This window comes from Ammodytes marinus, assembly GCF_949987685.1.
Source record: "Ammodytes marinus genome assembly, chromosome: 8".
In the NCBI taxonomy this organism is placed as follows: Eukaryota; Metazoa; Chordata; class Actinopteri; order Uranoscopiformes; family Ammodytidae; genus Ammodytes; species Ammodytes marinus.
This window is the reverse complement of record NC_137212.1, coordinates 27,779,754-27,795,580: the sequence shown is the minus strand read 5'-3', so window position 1 is coordinate 27,795,580 and position 15,827 is coordinate 27,779,754. Positions and strand designations below refer to the sequence as shown.

Below are 15,827 nucleotides of genomic sequence, written 5' to 3'. Positions count from 1 at the left end.
AGCCCATATTTTTTCCATAGGCTCAGGTATGCCCCATGATAGTCTCCCTTCAGTTTCAAGAAAATCCCCTTTTTTTTTTTTTTTAAGGAATTTTCGCGAATCTTTAAAGCGCTACCGTTTGGTCTTCCGATGGTCGTAGAAAAACTATTTGACCCACTTTTGCTCGTGGGAGTCAGGAGAGCGTAATGCTTTTGGTTTCGTCCAAATCGGGCGAAAACTGTAGGAGGAGTATGTTTTGGTGACTGACACAGTTTTTGCGATGTAGCAAAAAATTTATCCTATCGCAAATGGGCGTGGCCTATCTCAAAAGATGCAGCTGACTTGTGGGCATCTGTGGATGTGAAGTTTTTGACTGTCGGACTTTCGGTGCGGAAGTTATAGCCCAAAACGTCTTTTCCTTTGTTGTAGCGCCACCTAGTGGCCGGCATGTCTGAATTTTTTTGTATGCTGAGAGACCGGGGGTCTGAACTAGTGATGCAAGTGGCATGTCCCAACCCTTTACGGTTTGGGCTGCAGCACCACTTTTACGTAAGGAATAGGAATAATAATAATCCCTACAAGAACAATAGGGTTCCCTGCCCCGCAGGGCTTGGGAACCGCGTTGCTCTGCAAAACGCGGTCCCAGCCCTACTCGGGCTTGGCCCCCTAATAATAAAAGGCCCAACAAAAACAATAGGGTTCCCTGCCCCGCAGGGCTTGGGAACCGCGTTGCTCTGCATTACGCGGTCCCAGCCCTACTCGGGCTTGGCCCCCTAATAAAAGGCCCAACAAAAACAATAGGGTTCCCTGCCCCGCAGGGCTTGGGAACCGCGTTGCTCTGCAAAACGCGGTCCCAGCCCTACTCGGGCTTGGCCCCCTAATAATCCCTACAAGAACAATAGGGTTCCCTGCCCTGCAGGGCTTGGGAACCGCGTTGCTCTGCAAAACGCGGTCCCAGCCCTACTCGGGCTTGGCCCCCTAATGAAGTACGATGGTCTGGTAGGACCAGGCTAGGGGGGGACGACATGCAGCAAATAATCTGGGCCTACAGTAAGTGGTATGCATTCTACCCAGTCAGCAGCGAGGGATGCAAAATTTCAAAACCCCCAAATCTTTGAATATAAGTTACTTAGTAAACCAGTAATTGAGGTTACACAGGTTACTAAGACAGTGAATATGTTTTAAAAGACCAAACTACTTGTGTGTTCAGCCAATACTTTAATGTATTCGAGTGGAAACACGAAACATTGTCCTGTCCGTTGTAGATTGTGTCCTCGCTTTTACCAGTAATATCCTATAAATGTAATCATATGGATGTTCTGTGAAAAAAATCCATCTTCCAAGAATCTATGAGCACAGGTTTCTTTCCCTAAGAGGTAAATGATGTCACTACCTATGGACTGCAGAGGGTAGATGTCTATGTGATGTTCACACTCAGCCCAACTACATTAGTTCTAAACTTGCCAGTGTATCAGTCTCACACAAACAGTCAGTAATAAATAGAGTAGAGTAATACATCCTCTTTTCAGTCAGGCTTTTATTGTTTTTTTTTTCAGTTCTGTTGAAACCTCTCTAAAGAGACGTTTATTCATTTATTTATGCTGCTTCAACGTATTGTGTTACAATATAACACAACACATTTAAACATCAATGTTACTTATATTTGGCCCACCCCACATATTATACAGTTTATTAATGAGGGTGGACTTTAATATTACAAACAACTCACTGTATGTGTTGAGCAAAACTGAAGGGAACCAGCTATTCTAAACCTGTCTTGGTCTCAAATCGTCTCAGCCCCTCTGCCTGAATACAATTCAATAAACAAGCTGTCTGTTGTCTGTTTGCAGGATTGTGATTTTGACCCCATGAAGTACAGAAGCACGATTGAATGTGAGAAGCCCAACAATGACCTGAACCGATTTCGAGGCTACATGTGAGTACTGTTGGTTAAGTCATCTCTCTACAGTGTGTGGGTTGAAGGCTGGTCCAACCATGTGGCCGCTCGCTTTTTAAACTTACTTTACTACAGCTTTGATCCCGAGATTCTCTGCCTTTTTTTTTTCTATTTGTCAACTCACATTTAAGCCTTCAACTTCCATTTTCGTTTCACTGTTAGTGATTGCAGTGAGCATTAGTAATGTTGTGCTTCCAAAATGGAAATTATGTAAAACTGGTGGTATGTTGACGAGCCCAGAGTTTCTAACTTATAATTATGACTCATGCAGTTTTTTTTTTCCCCAGTGGAGATTAGGGATTGCCTCCTTGGCATGTGGTCCCAGGGGTTTTGCCCATTTGACCGTGCACATATTAAACTGTCTGCGCCTCCCTCTAGGTCCAGAATAAAGTGAAGCCCCAGCTGCTCTCTTTGCAGCCTGCTTTCTGAGCCTGTTAGTTCCTAGATGTGTACCAGGGCTGCAGTTTGTATTTAGCAACAACAACTCTGCCCCCTCAGAGGATTTCCTGTGCTATCACCTCACTCCCTTTGTCTCTGTGTCTGCAGCAGAAACACTGGAGGTGGCAAGGTATGTTTCTGACAGAGGAGGAAAACGTGACCCAAGTTTGACTTAATGATCCAGCCCATCCTGTTGTGCTTCTGTCCCACTCCTTTATTAATAACATTAAAGCTTTTGGCTTTTTGAGCCTGTGTGGATATCACACTAACCAGTGTGTGATAAGTGACATCTGTTCATCCACACATATAGTGTTTTATTCTGGAACAACCAGCCTTGGACATCTTACGCGCCCCACACACATCCTACCTCTACTGCGCGTCTACCTCGCGTCTGCGTCTGACTTTTGGTCACAGACTGTGAAATCAACGTAGAGCGAGCACACATCCAACCTCAGACGCACTGCTGAGGCGCGTCGGAGGCACGTCTGCAGCGACGCACCCCTTCACCTCAGGAGGCTCGCCTATTTTTTTCTGAGAGCAGCGCGTCTCTCTCGCGTCTCTGTGCTTTAACTGATAGAGAAATACTCTGCTGACAGTCATACCAGCAGCATTCACTCTAGTTACACGTTTACCCGGTGTGTTTATTTCAAAATAAAACATCCCTCAGTCGTATACGCAAATAATCCCTTTATTTCACGATGTAATTGTGCAATCAAAATCCGAGGGATTCAAAACCTAATTTTCAATTAGTTCTGGCATTTCATTTTTGGATAAATGACACATATAGAGATCCAATATAGTGAAGAAATAAAAAAGATCATGATGAGCGCAACAGTTTTCCGTTGCTCTATCTGTGTCTACGGCCTTCTTCTTCCCCGACCACACCCCCCTCTCTCTCTCCCGTATAAATCAGTAAAGTGATTTTTGAAATACTCTGCTGAGAGTCATATTGACTTCATACTGGCAGCTTTCGCTGTAGTTTCACCATTTCCTGGTGTGTCCCCTTCAAAATAAAACTTCCAACAAGCAGCAGCAGCTGCTGAGACGTTGCATGTGTGTCCGAGAAAAGTCCGAGAGAGGCAGCAGTAAGGTAAGGCGACGCGCTCCAGAGGTAGACGCAGGATGTGTGTGGGGCGCGTTAGTTTCTGATTAGGTTCCCTTCTAACAGAGCCAGGCCAGCTGTTCCACTCCTGGTTTCTGGTCTCCATGCTAAGTTTAGCTAACCAGCTACTGGCCGTAGCTTCATATAAGGGCTGCAGGATATAGAAAACTAGCGATATGCGATAACATTGTTGAATATTGCGATGATGATAGGCCTATCACTTGCGATAGTTCAACATACTTAAATATAGTGTTAATGTGTTTCACTGCCAACATAGACCCCAGACAGTAATGATCTATGCAGACACTGATATGAAATGTATTATTTCAATTCCAACAACACGGTTTTATTTTTTATGATGCATTGATCACTTTACAACAATTTCTGCTAGGCTACATCTGATTGGCCAAATCGGTTGACATGCAGAGCGTGAATGCATTGCACATGAAATAGGCTTCCATTTATTGCTGTTCATGCATTCTTTGCGATACGTACTGCATACCTCACATGTTGATATCGCGATAGCGCTTGATTTCCGATATATTTTACAGCCCTACTTTGTTTCCTATAAAGACTTGAGAGTGGCATTGAACTTCTCATCACGAGAAAGCAAATAAACATGTTGCCCAAAATGCTGAACTATTCCTTAAGCATATTTTTGGTCCTGTTTATCAGTGGGAGGCTGCATGTTTGTACCTACTGTATTTGTGCCAGCTTTGTCTCTCCTGTTGGGATAGCTTTTGTGTGAGCGGACGGGCTGACCTGCACTCACATGATTATGACATTTATTCTTTGCTCAGAAGGAGACCAGATGCTGTAAGTTTTCCAGTTGCCAGGCTACAGTGGAGCAGAGGGCACAGTGGTGGAGTTGTGGGGGGGGGGGGGGGGGTCACTTGTCTCAGCAGTGTTTTATTACATTACGGCCAATGGCACCCAAGTCTAATCTCACTACCTTTCTGGGAGAGAAAGAACTCTGTGTCTCGGAGTGTTATCAATTTCTTGAACATTGTGAGCTATGAACTAGGACACGCTGTGTGTGTGTGTGTGTGTGTGTGTGTGTGTGTGTGTGTGTGTGTGTGTGTGTGTGTGTGTGTGTGTGTGTGTGTGTGTGTGTGTGTGTGTGTGTGTGTGTGTGTGTGTGTGTGTGTGTGTGTGTGTGTGTGTGTGTGTGTGTGTGTGTGTGTGTGTGTGTGTGTGTGTGTGTGTGTGTGTGTGTGTGTGTGTGTGTGTGTGTGTGTGTGTGTGTGTGTGTGTGTGTGTGTGTGTTTGCGTGTGTACGTGTGTGTATAAACTACGGCCTCTCGGTCGCTCAGGGACACTGTTATTAATCTGTAGTGGTGGTGACATGTCCATCAGCCTGCTGTCACCGGCCACACAATGAACATTACTGTTGGTAAAGAAGCTGCCAGTTAGATTCAGGGCTATATGGGGGTGTGCTTATCACAGGTGGAGGTAGTGCTAGGGCAGGTTAGTAATGAGGAGGCGTGGCTTTCCCCATATGATGTCATAAAGGGAGAAAAAAAATCTGCCTGGGGTTTCTGAACAAAGGTTTTCAGAAAGGTGGAGGTGGAGAAAAAGAGTGATGGCTGTTTTTTTCTTATACTTTGGGAGTCTCTAGTCACACCCGGGACCCATATTAATGTTTAAAAACATTCTTAATAGGTGAACTTTAAGGGCTGCTAGTTCTGAAGCTTTAGGCACACTTCCTGATCCCTGATCTAGTAACGGGATTAGAGACATTTGCCCCTCATTTGATTTAATACAGCTCAACATATACTGTATCTCACTTTCCGTAAAAAAAAAAAACCTTTTGTGAAAAGGGTTTGAAATTCCTTTGTGGATTGGGCTAAGAGCTGAATCCAGTCTTTGTATGACATTGATGGTGTAGATGTAGGCCGGGCGAGCTTTAAACTTAAGCGTCTGAACTGAAGTGAGATCTGAGGGGTCATGAGGCAGCGATGAAGCAGAGAATTGCCTGATTGACTGGAAGCCCGAGGGGTTTGTGTGCAGCGGTAGCACGGCCAGCACCACTCCTGTTTGAGAGGGAATTTGTGCTGAGATAAGGGCTTGCTCTTAGGGGGGAGACTACGGTGCTTTAGAGCGTGATCGATTGAGGTGCTCAGCAGAATAAACTGATGTTGTCTCGGGGGCTCTTGGCACGGAGAGATCCTCTATTTCTCTCCACAGCATCAGTGTTTTTCACCTGTGTAAAGACATAACCAAGATCATGTTCTGTCTGTATGTAGCAGCCAATAATCTAGATAATTATTTTTGTATTTTTGATATAATAAAAGCTGATAATGTAGTGACTTGTACAATTTCTGACCCATTAATGTAAAAAGTTTACATTGTTGGCTGGTTGTTACATTATTGGCCGGGGTTTAAAAAATCCTTTAAGAATGTAACAACTCGGACCGATAATGTAATGATATATTTGTATCACTTTATTCAAGTTCTACTTATTGGCTATAAAGTATCAAACTTCCATGACACACTTACCCTTACTAACGCAACCAGACAATAATGTGTCATACTAATTATTATTACAAAATGCTCAAAGAGTTATTACGTTATTGGTTTAGAAATGTTATTACATTATTGGCGAGCTGCTACAGTATCGGCTTTTATTACATTACAAACTGATTACACTATTGGCAGTTATTAACTTGTTGGCTGCTAATGTGTTTTTCTAACCGGACAGAATCCATCGAAATGGCAGAAGAGATGCACTTTACAAAGAGAACCTGCTGCTGAGAGGCTGCACCATCCGCAACACAGAAGAGGCTGTGGGCATCGTCATATACGCAGGTGAGCCCCCAACCCCCACCTCCCACCTCCCCCTACCCCCAAAATAACCCCGTCATCCTCAGCTGTCAGTCACACTCCACAATTGACCTGTGAGCTAGCTGCTGCTTGCTAACATGTCGTGTGTCTTCCTCCGCAGGTCACGAGACCAAAGCCATGCTCAACAACAACGGCCCTCGCTACAAGCGCAGCAAGCTGGAGAGACAGATGAATGTGGATGTGTTCTGGTGTGTCATCATCCTGCTGGTCATGTGCCTGTTCACTGCTGTCGGTGCGTAGCGGTTCAGAATTCAGAAACAGCTGCCTTTGAGACATTCCACTTTTTAAAGGTGGAGTCAGCGATTCTGGAGAACGTTTGTAGTTTTTTTTAATCGTTGAATATCTCCTCAAGATCCGCTACGTGTATGTACTGTGAAAAAAAATCCAGTGTTCATACACAGCCACAGCTTTGTAAATGGGTATGTAGACAAAGGGTATGGAGACAAAGGGTATGTTAACAAATGCCCTCCTCCCCCCATAGCTAGCAACATAGCCCGTTTACAGAGCCTAGGCTGTGTATCAACACTGGATTTTCTTTTTGGAGCATGCACACTCGTACGTACAGGTAGCGGATCGTAAGGAGATATTCACTGATTCTGACAGAAAGTGAATATCCAGGATTGCTGACTCCACCTTTTAAATATTTTGATTCCTAAGGTGTTTATTGTAAAAAGGTTAAAGGAGCTGTTCCCCTTGGATTTGTGCCTTTTTCTTTTCTCTTTCTATCTTCTCATTGCAGTGTGTTTATATGAGTTGACCTTGTGGTGTTGCTGTTGCAGGTCATGGGCTGTGGATGTTTCAGTACGGAGATAAGAGGCCTGTGTTTGACGTTCTCAGCCCAGAGGGGACGGACTTGTCACCCATCATGTCCGCTACTTATCTCTTCCTCACTATGATCATCGTCTTTCAGGTACGAAAACACAAGAGACGCTTAAAACCAAACGGAAAGGCACAGATAAAGGGATATATGTATTATATATATATACACCAGAAACATGGGATCAGTAGGTTTGAAATGTTTTATGCCCACCGCACATAAGATTTTCTGTAAATCAAGGCATTGGCGGTGTTTATTTACGCCACTCCCCTGCCCCGCCCCCCCACGGGTATGTGACCTCTAGATCTTTATCTGCACATTTCATCTGGAAAAAGCCGTAAAAGGGGCAGTACGTGCTTCATTCTGCACACTTATCTTTATGATACAGGATCAAACCCAGAGAAAAAAAAGTGCCATCTCACACACAACTATTGATTAGGTTGGGGGGTTTGTTTGGTTGAAAAATGTCACTGGTAATGTTGCCGTGTCCTGGGCCAGATGTTGCAGCTAGTTAGCTTTTGAAATTAAATGACAAGTCACTGAAGATAGCACTTTGCATACACTGTATTCAAACAGACAGACAGCGCCTGATACACTTTCAAATAAGCACATTACTCCCTTGGCAGCCAGGCATGGGGAGAGTCTGCAGGCTCAACTGCCCTCATACAAGCAATATGACTCATTTGTCCGGAACTAACTTTCCAGAAACTTTTCCCTGGAAATGTCTCACTCAGTACTACACCATCAAGTTTTTTACACAATACATTTTTTTTTCAAAGTACACAATTTCCTTAATGATTAAGATTGTAAACCTGTGGAAAAAGTTTAGTAATTACTTTGAAAAAAGCGATTCCCAGCATTTACTGTCGGACATGCCCCACACATATACAGCCATGTCAGATGAACTCAAGATGTCAAGTTTCATTTGTCCACTAGGTTTAGCTATATATCTCTTTTAACTATTCAACCCCTTGCCTTTTACAGTAGTATACGTTAGTGTTTATTTTTCCGCTTTTTCTATATCACACACACTCAACATGTAGAATTCAAGTGACTCTTTACAGACAGTTATTACTCTTACTCCCCCTATTAGTTGATAAGATCTTTCCACAGACCCCTATGCTTTGTGCAGGAGTAGTACACCCTAGGGATCATGTCACTGCTCTGACATAATGCTATAAATGTCTCACTAAAAGATAACCGTCCCTCCACCTCTGTCCTGTCCTATAGGTGCTGATCCCCATCTCCCTCTTTGTGTCCATTGAGATAGTCAAGATTTGCCAGGTGTACTTCATCCACCAGGACATGGACCTGTACGACGAGGAGACGGACTCTCACCTGCAGTGCCGAGCGCTGAACATCACAGAGGACCTGGGCCAGATGCAGTACATCTTCTCTGACAAGACGGGCACGCTGACCGAGAACAAGATGGTGTTCCGCCGCTGCACCGTGGCCGGGGTGGAGTACTCCCACGATGCCAACGGTGAGACACAAGACAAGCACACACTCACTCACTCGCTCTCCCCTTACAAAAAAAACAGTTATCAGCAGCTAGGCATTGCCTTTTTTAAATGGGATAGTTCAGTAGCGTTGTACTGCTGAAAGGGGGGCAAGCAGCATTTTTTTCCCCGCTACATACTTTATGAAAAATGCTTTCCTAAAAAATAATTGTAGCCTATCTATTTTTTTTCAGCAGAGGTACAAACTATGCATAAGTACCTCAACCCCACTTCTTCTAATACAACTACAACATACTGAACTACCCCTTTTTAAAGTCACACGTAATAAGTGTGTGTGTGTGTGTGTGTGTGTGTCTGTCTGTCTGTCTGTCTGTGTGTGTGTCCATTCCAGCTAAGAGACTTGCCATGTACCAGGAGGTGGACTCTGAGGAGGAGGAGTGTACGTCTCACGGAGGCACCCTGCCCAGACGGGACAGTGTGAGCAGCCAGCAGAGCGCCCGTGTGGTGCTGCGCTCACACAGCACCAAGTCCCACCGCAGGACAGGCAGCCGGGCAGAGGCCAAGAGGGCCAGCATCCTGTCCAAGCACACGGCCTTCAGCAGCCCCATGGTCAGTACGGCTGGAACCATGCAATGATCTACTGTATATCCATATATCCATTCATTGGCAAAACATCAAATCGCATCAATGTAATGCCCAAACATCCATGCATGTCGCAGTCTTTAATATACGCTTTTATTTCCACAATCTCTCTTCTGCCATTTTTTTTCTCATTCAAATATCTAGAAGAAAATATCAAAAATTAAATGCTAAGATCATACTTTCTTTTTTTGTGAGTTGATATGAAATGTGAGAGGTTGGGTTAAAGGAGAAGTAAGTGATGTGGTCCTTAAAGCTAACTTCCTGAAAGTGACTGCAGTTAGCAGTCTTTTCCCTCGCCCCTACGTCACCACCACATGAACACACAGCCGTCTTCATCAGATAGTGCCGCGATGGAGAGCAGCGAGTCATCGTTCACAGGCACAGAGACCCGCCTCTTTATAGCGCTCTGTATCCTGATTGCATGAAAAAGAGCGGGATATTCAACATTTTATCTGGCAATTACTGCAAAGCTGAATGACAGGGAGACCTGTGTTATGAACTGTGCATACTGTTTAAGTGATTTCTGTATGAATATAGAGTGATTTAACACGTATATAAAAAAACAAATATCACTCACTTCTCCTTTAAATGTGCATATGATATCATATCGACCGCAGGCTCCTGAATCTAATCAAATCAAAGTCTTATCACGGTAGACTTTGTGATATCGGCATTTAACAAATCGTTGTCCAGTGAATGGATCAAATATGGTATCGTGATAAAACAAGCGAATTTACACCGCTAATGTTCAGCGCTCATCTTCTCTTCATATGCTCTGTGCTCTCCGCTGCTAAAGCCTCTCTCTCTGTCCCTGCAGGAGAAGGACATCACCCCAGACCCTCAGCTGCTGGACAAAGTCAATGAGTGCAGCAGTCAGATGGACTTCATGCGTTTTCACAGCCAGCCCATGTCCACGCTGCCCTCTGAACTCTCTGATGTCATCGACTTCTTCATCGCTCTCACCATCTGCAACACAGTGGTGGTGTCCTCGCCCAACCAGCCCAGGCAGAAGGTACGGCTCACCTCAACACTATGGTCAATATATGTGCATTCACGCAAACATGGGTACGCTCACCCAGGAACTACAGCTGGCGTAGTAAAAACACTACCGCTTTTGTCCAAAGGGGGTGCAAGAATGAACACAAAATGAAAGTTCCTCTGAGCACCTTTTAAACAAAACGCAAAACTCTTCCAAAATACTCGGCGTCCTTTTTTTCAGGTCTCTGTCACGGTTTTGCTGGCTGTATCTTTGATGTGCTGGGCCCAGTTTGAGTTGGTATCCGTGTTTTGTTTAGTTTTTTGGGAGTGAGCCTGGGTGTGGTTGTCCTGTTCAGAGGATACATCCTCTCCTCTCCTCGCCACACACACACACACACACACACACACACACTCTGTCCTGTCACTCACATGCTCAAACCCTGTTCAGATCAAGCTTTATAAAAGTGTCAGGTTTATTTATGTACTCTGCGTTTGTGTATGGAGGTTATCTGATAAGATGGAAAAGGAAATGTAAATCTGCACAGAAGCGCTGGCTTTGATACACTCCCTCCATTTAGATTTTTTTTATTGTTTTTCCTCTGGGCCAATGTAATTGTTCACATTTTATTATGATGCCCTTGTGGCTGACCCGCCACCTGAATGATTTATATCTTTATGTGTGAGAAGTCTTGCTGCCAGCAGTCCTCAAAGTGAGTCACTCTCCCTGCTATTGTAGTGCACCACCTTGGGATGGAGGATAGTAGCCAGGAGGTGCATTTTCATCAGTGCTGGAGTCTCCTGTACCACTCAGGCTGGGTTGGGCTTTTTCAAAAGCATCTTAAGGCTGAAATGATCATAAAGCCCTCATTACAGATTCCTTTGCAGAAGTAACTTCACATAAAACTAACTTTGGATTAATGAGTGGCGCCTACTGCGGAGGGAAGCAACAATGACACATTGCATTGATTTGTTCTAAACTTGGTGCTTTTTTTTTTAATTAGAAAATAAAACCGTAGTAACAGTAACACAGCAACGCTTAGCTCTTCTTATCATGAGTGGCTGTCACTGTCCAGACAGCGATATTCACAGTGATGAGTGAAGCACTTTGATGGAGAGAAGTGGAGGCTACTCTGTGATTTGTTGTCCAGTCACCTTGGAAGGAAATAGCATTTATAGCATAGACTGTATTTAAGTTTATGGCCGTTCTTAACCCTGAAAAAGTTGGCCATCATAGAGAGAAGGGGGAGGTGCAATGTTTGAATATGGAGATAACGGCTCATATTTTCAGATAAACTTATCTGAAAGATTTATAGTTTTGCACTTGCAAAAAAAGGGAGTCGACATAACACACAGTTTGTAGTGTTGAAAATAATGACTTCTTTCACTATTCAAAGATGTTTTTGTTACAGTATAAAATAGTTTGAGGGAGAAGTCAAGCCCTCTTTCTTTCTTTACCCCCTCACAGCTGGTCAATCATGAGGTAAAGGGGGCTTGAACTTAATTTTGCTGGTTTTCAGAAGGTATCAGAAGTGGTCAGACACACCCCAGGGGCGTTTCTAGGTTTCTGAAACATCCGGGGCTTAACACCAGTGTTAACTATTTATGACACTTAACATTGGTAATGAAATGACAGCCACCATTGGAAATGAAAAGGGTGGGCAGCTAGCTAGTTAGCTAAATTGTAACTTAAGGCAAAAGTTGGAAACAAATCATGTTAGCATTCATCCTTAGACACTTGACACAATCAATCATCAATATTAGCATGCTATTTAGCCCCATAGATTGGCCTATTTACAGCCCACAGAAAACTGACATATTTTTCTCCAATGCAAGTTCATCAATTCATGGCTTAAAATCTTGAGCAGTATAACAGAAAGTAAAAAAAAATATATATATAATATTTAGTTTTTAGTTTTTTACAGAAAAGATTCGGGGCTAATCAAATTAGATTCGGGGCTTTAGTCCCGAATAAAACAACCTAGTGACGCCACTGACACACCCCCTTCTAGGGGGTTATTAATTAATCAGATTTTTTTAAACATTGTTATATGGGTACCTGCTACAGACTCCCAAAGTATGAGAAAAAAAGAACCATCTCTCTTTTTCTCAAGGCCACCACTGTCAAACAGAGCAAATAAGACTGAGGAGATTTAGCAATGACACTATAAGACAGTGGTTTTCAAACTGTGGGGCGCGCCCCCCTAGGGGGAGCGGAGTTATGGCGAGGGGGGGGGGGCGCGCGGATGAATATGTGATTAGTTTTTTTAGTTTGTGTTTTTGATATTAACATCATATTAAGCAAATCTAAGTTATCAATCAAAAAAGGAATACAATGTTTTGGTCTAGATTAGAATAGTTAATAGCCTAATAATTGAATCAGATCATCTGGGAGATAATCCGAGGTTAACTGATCACGTCACGTTCACCTAGCAGAGTGTGTATTGAGTTTATTTGGGGGGGGGGGGGTGGCTCCGCTGAAATTTGTTCTCACTCTCTCACACTTTGAAAACCCCTGCTATAAGAAATACAAAGGTTTTTTTTAAACTACACCATAGAAATTTCCAGTGCAAACCTAAATTACAAAAGTCATTTGTAGAGCAGGTGGTGTGTTACTTGCTACTGCAGGTGTGACTGACTCAGTGTTCTACTGTTGCTCCAGGTGCGGGTGAGGTTTGAGCTCAAGTCCCCGGTGAAGACCATCGAGGACTTCATCAAGCGCTTCACCCCCAGCCGACTGACCTCCTCGGGCTCCAACAACAGCAGCTCCTCCAGTCTCATCACCAGCCGCTCCTCCAACAGGGGCGGCTGCTCCAGCTTCCTCTCCTCCCCCTCCGCAGACAGCACACTCACCAAGCTGGACGAGGAGCAGCGTGGGCCTCCCGGGTCCCTGGAGCAGGCCTTCAGCCCCGTGCAGCCCCCGCCGCCGCCCCCCTGTTATGACGGCAAAGCCTCGAGCCTGGAGGAGGGCGAGCTGCGCTATGAGGCAGAGTCCCCCGACGAGGCCGCGCTGGTGTACGCGGCCCGGGCCTACAAGTGCTCTCTGGTGGGACGCCTGCCCGACCAGGTGACCGTGGAGCTGCCACACCTGGGCAAGTTGAGCTTTGAGCTGCTGCACACGCTGGGCTTCGACTCCACCAGGAAACGCATGTCTGTGGTGGTGAGACACCCGCTGACCGACCAGATCACCGTCTACACCAAAGGAGCAGACTCTGCCATCATGGACCTCATCAAGCCCCCCGACACAGGTAGGATTACACTCTTCTTTAGACCTTCTGCACTAGGGCCAACAGAGAGAAGAAACATGAGAGGAAGATGTTCTTTTCTTTATGCACTTCCAGAATTAAGTGGAAATGTTGAAAATAAAGTGGCAGGGGGCGCCCTTAGCTCAGTTGGACCCGGGTTCGATTCCCGCCCGCGGTCGTTCTCTGCATGTCACTCCCCTCTCTGCCCCATTTCACCTCTGTCTCTCTGCACTATCAATAAAGCATAAAAATGCCCAAAAAATATATTAAAAAAATAATAATAATTGGCAATACAATTACAGGAAAAAAGACGAAATTCAATGTCGAGAATAAAGGCATAATATATTGACAAGAATAAAGTTGGAGTTATATTGACAGATTCGAACTTCCAATATCAATAACTTGTAAAACACACACCATACATCTTTGTTATCGTCGCAAGGCAGACAATGGGCTCCAACCTCATTGTTGACGATACACGACTTCCTCTTATCCAGACTTCTAACATATTGCTCTCTATGTGCAGCGGGCTGTGAGATGATGGTGTCGTCTAATAAGCACAACATCCAAGCAAAAAATATTCAATGCCTTCACTCTTGTACAGTAAAGTGCAGTTAGGAGTCAAGCTTAGTAAAAACTAGGCTGTTACTGTTTAATCCCATAAATCCCAATCTGGGGGGCGCCCGTAGCTCAGTTGTCGACAGGTTTCCATCTTTACCGCAGCCTTGAACTGTCCGGTTTAATCTCAGAATTGTATTTTGTCTTTATTCTGGACATTTTATTTCCACTTTATTCTGGAAGTACATGTCATACTCACGCCATAATTCTGCGATTGGTCTGTCCAGTTGGGAAGTTTAATTTAGTTGCGGTACACCTCTGATAAATGGTGACACTGCTGTCAACATGCTCCTAGGATGTGCTTTGGGGTCGCGGCGGGGGTGCTGCCAGGGCTGTATCATGTCCAAAGACTTGGCCACCAGAATTGATGCATTTCAGCCTGTGAACCTTCGATTGGCTACAAATCATTCTATGTAATCTTCACATGGCACATGAGCAAATTGAGAATATTTCCCCTTCACTCTGGTTCAATCCCAAATGATGGATTGTGCTCAGTTGTAGCTGCTTCAGGTCATAATTGTGATTATACTGTGTGCACTACCTGTGGGCTAACATGCCTGCACAGAGGACCACATCACTCCCTCCCCCCCTGAACACTCACACTTTCCACTGATGTAAACCTATAAGGTAACATGTTATGCAAGAACACGTATTTTTAGAGCAAGGCACTGCGAATCTTGACTGTTGTTACAAAAAAAAAAAAACTTCTTGCGTGTTTTTCCTCTAGTGTTCTTAAAAACCTTGTTCCATACTCTTCCAGTTCTTTTTACGCCCTAATGGCAAAGGTGTACCAGGCTGTTAGTATTCCAGGCACACAAAGAGCTACACAGGCACTTTTCACTAATGCTTTGTACACAGTCACCAGACATCTGTCCAGGGGTGCTTAGCAGGGACTGTTTTTGATCACAGACTGCAGGCTTGACACAACAACACACAGTTTGTAGTGCAGTGTTTCTAACTGTTCAAAGATACACAAGTTACAATGATATAAAACACACATACAGCAAATCTTCACATGTGAAAAGCTGTATCAAGCAAATTATAAAAAAAAAAATATTGATTAATAAAACAATGTGCAGATTCATTCCCTGTCAATCTACTAATATCTTTAGCACTTTAGCAGTGAAAGCTGCTGCAGCAGAGTTAAAACTGCCTAAACCGATGCTGCTTGGTGGCAACGCATTAATGGGACACTCCACTGATTCTACTACACACATGGTTTAGCTTGCTTGTCATCACGAGTAACACTCGGCCTGTAAAAGCAGTTTGAATGACACATTCCGTGACCAGCTGAGTTAAGAATTGGATATGTGGACATTTTTACATTTTATGAGCTGAACTACAGGTGTACAACTCATAGACAAAGAGCAGGGAGGGTCTTACATAACGTAGGATTATGGAAGATGCAATACCAAATCACTGGAGGGGCCCCCTTTTGAGGTTCCTGAAAAGTTATTGTTTCACTGTTGTTTTCACTCGTGGTGTAGTGGTTAGAGCGTCCCCCATCTTATCCGCATCCGGCCCGGGCCAGTTCTCTGAATGTCCTCAACTCTTTGCCCCATTTCAACTCTGTCTCCTCAAATCTGTCTCATAATTAAAAAATGCCCAACAATTATTAAATTAAATTAAAGGGTTAAATGAGTAAATTGGTTTTATCTGACTGTATTTGGGTTTGACACCAATATGGCAACAGCTAAATGAACTCAGAAGTTTACACAAACATTTTGTCTGCCAATTTAAGAAAGATGCA

The 15,827-nt window shown here is 44.0% G+C and overlaps 1 protein-coding gene across 1 annotated transcript in view; it reads left to right on the top strand.

The window, feature by feature from the left end:
* Window positions 1–15,827, top strand: part of atp10a (ATPase phospholipid transporting 10A) — a 55,476-nt gene that overhangs the window by 19,825 nt on the left and 19,824 nt on the right. Inside the window, exons 3-10 of the mRNA XM_080033352.1 lie at window positions 1,830–1,915; window positions 6,178–6,284; window positions 6,421–6,552; window positions 7,100–7,230; window positions 8,368–8,620; window positions 8,989–9,206; window positions 10,057–10,251; window positions 12,877–13,462. Of these exons, the coding sequence (XP_079889478.1) occupies window positions 1,830–1,915; window positions 6,178–6,284; window positions 6,421–6,552; window positions 7,100–7,230; window positions 8,368–8,620; window positions 8,989–9,206; window positions 10,057–10,251; window positions 12,877–13,462 (1,708 nt within the window). The remainder of the gene's footprint in view (window positions 1–1,829; window positions 1,916–6,177; window positions 6,285–6,420; window positions 6,553–7,099; window positions 7,231–8,367; window positions 8,621–8,988; window positions 9,207–10,056; window positions 10,252–12,876; window positions 13,463–15,827) is intronic.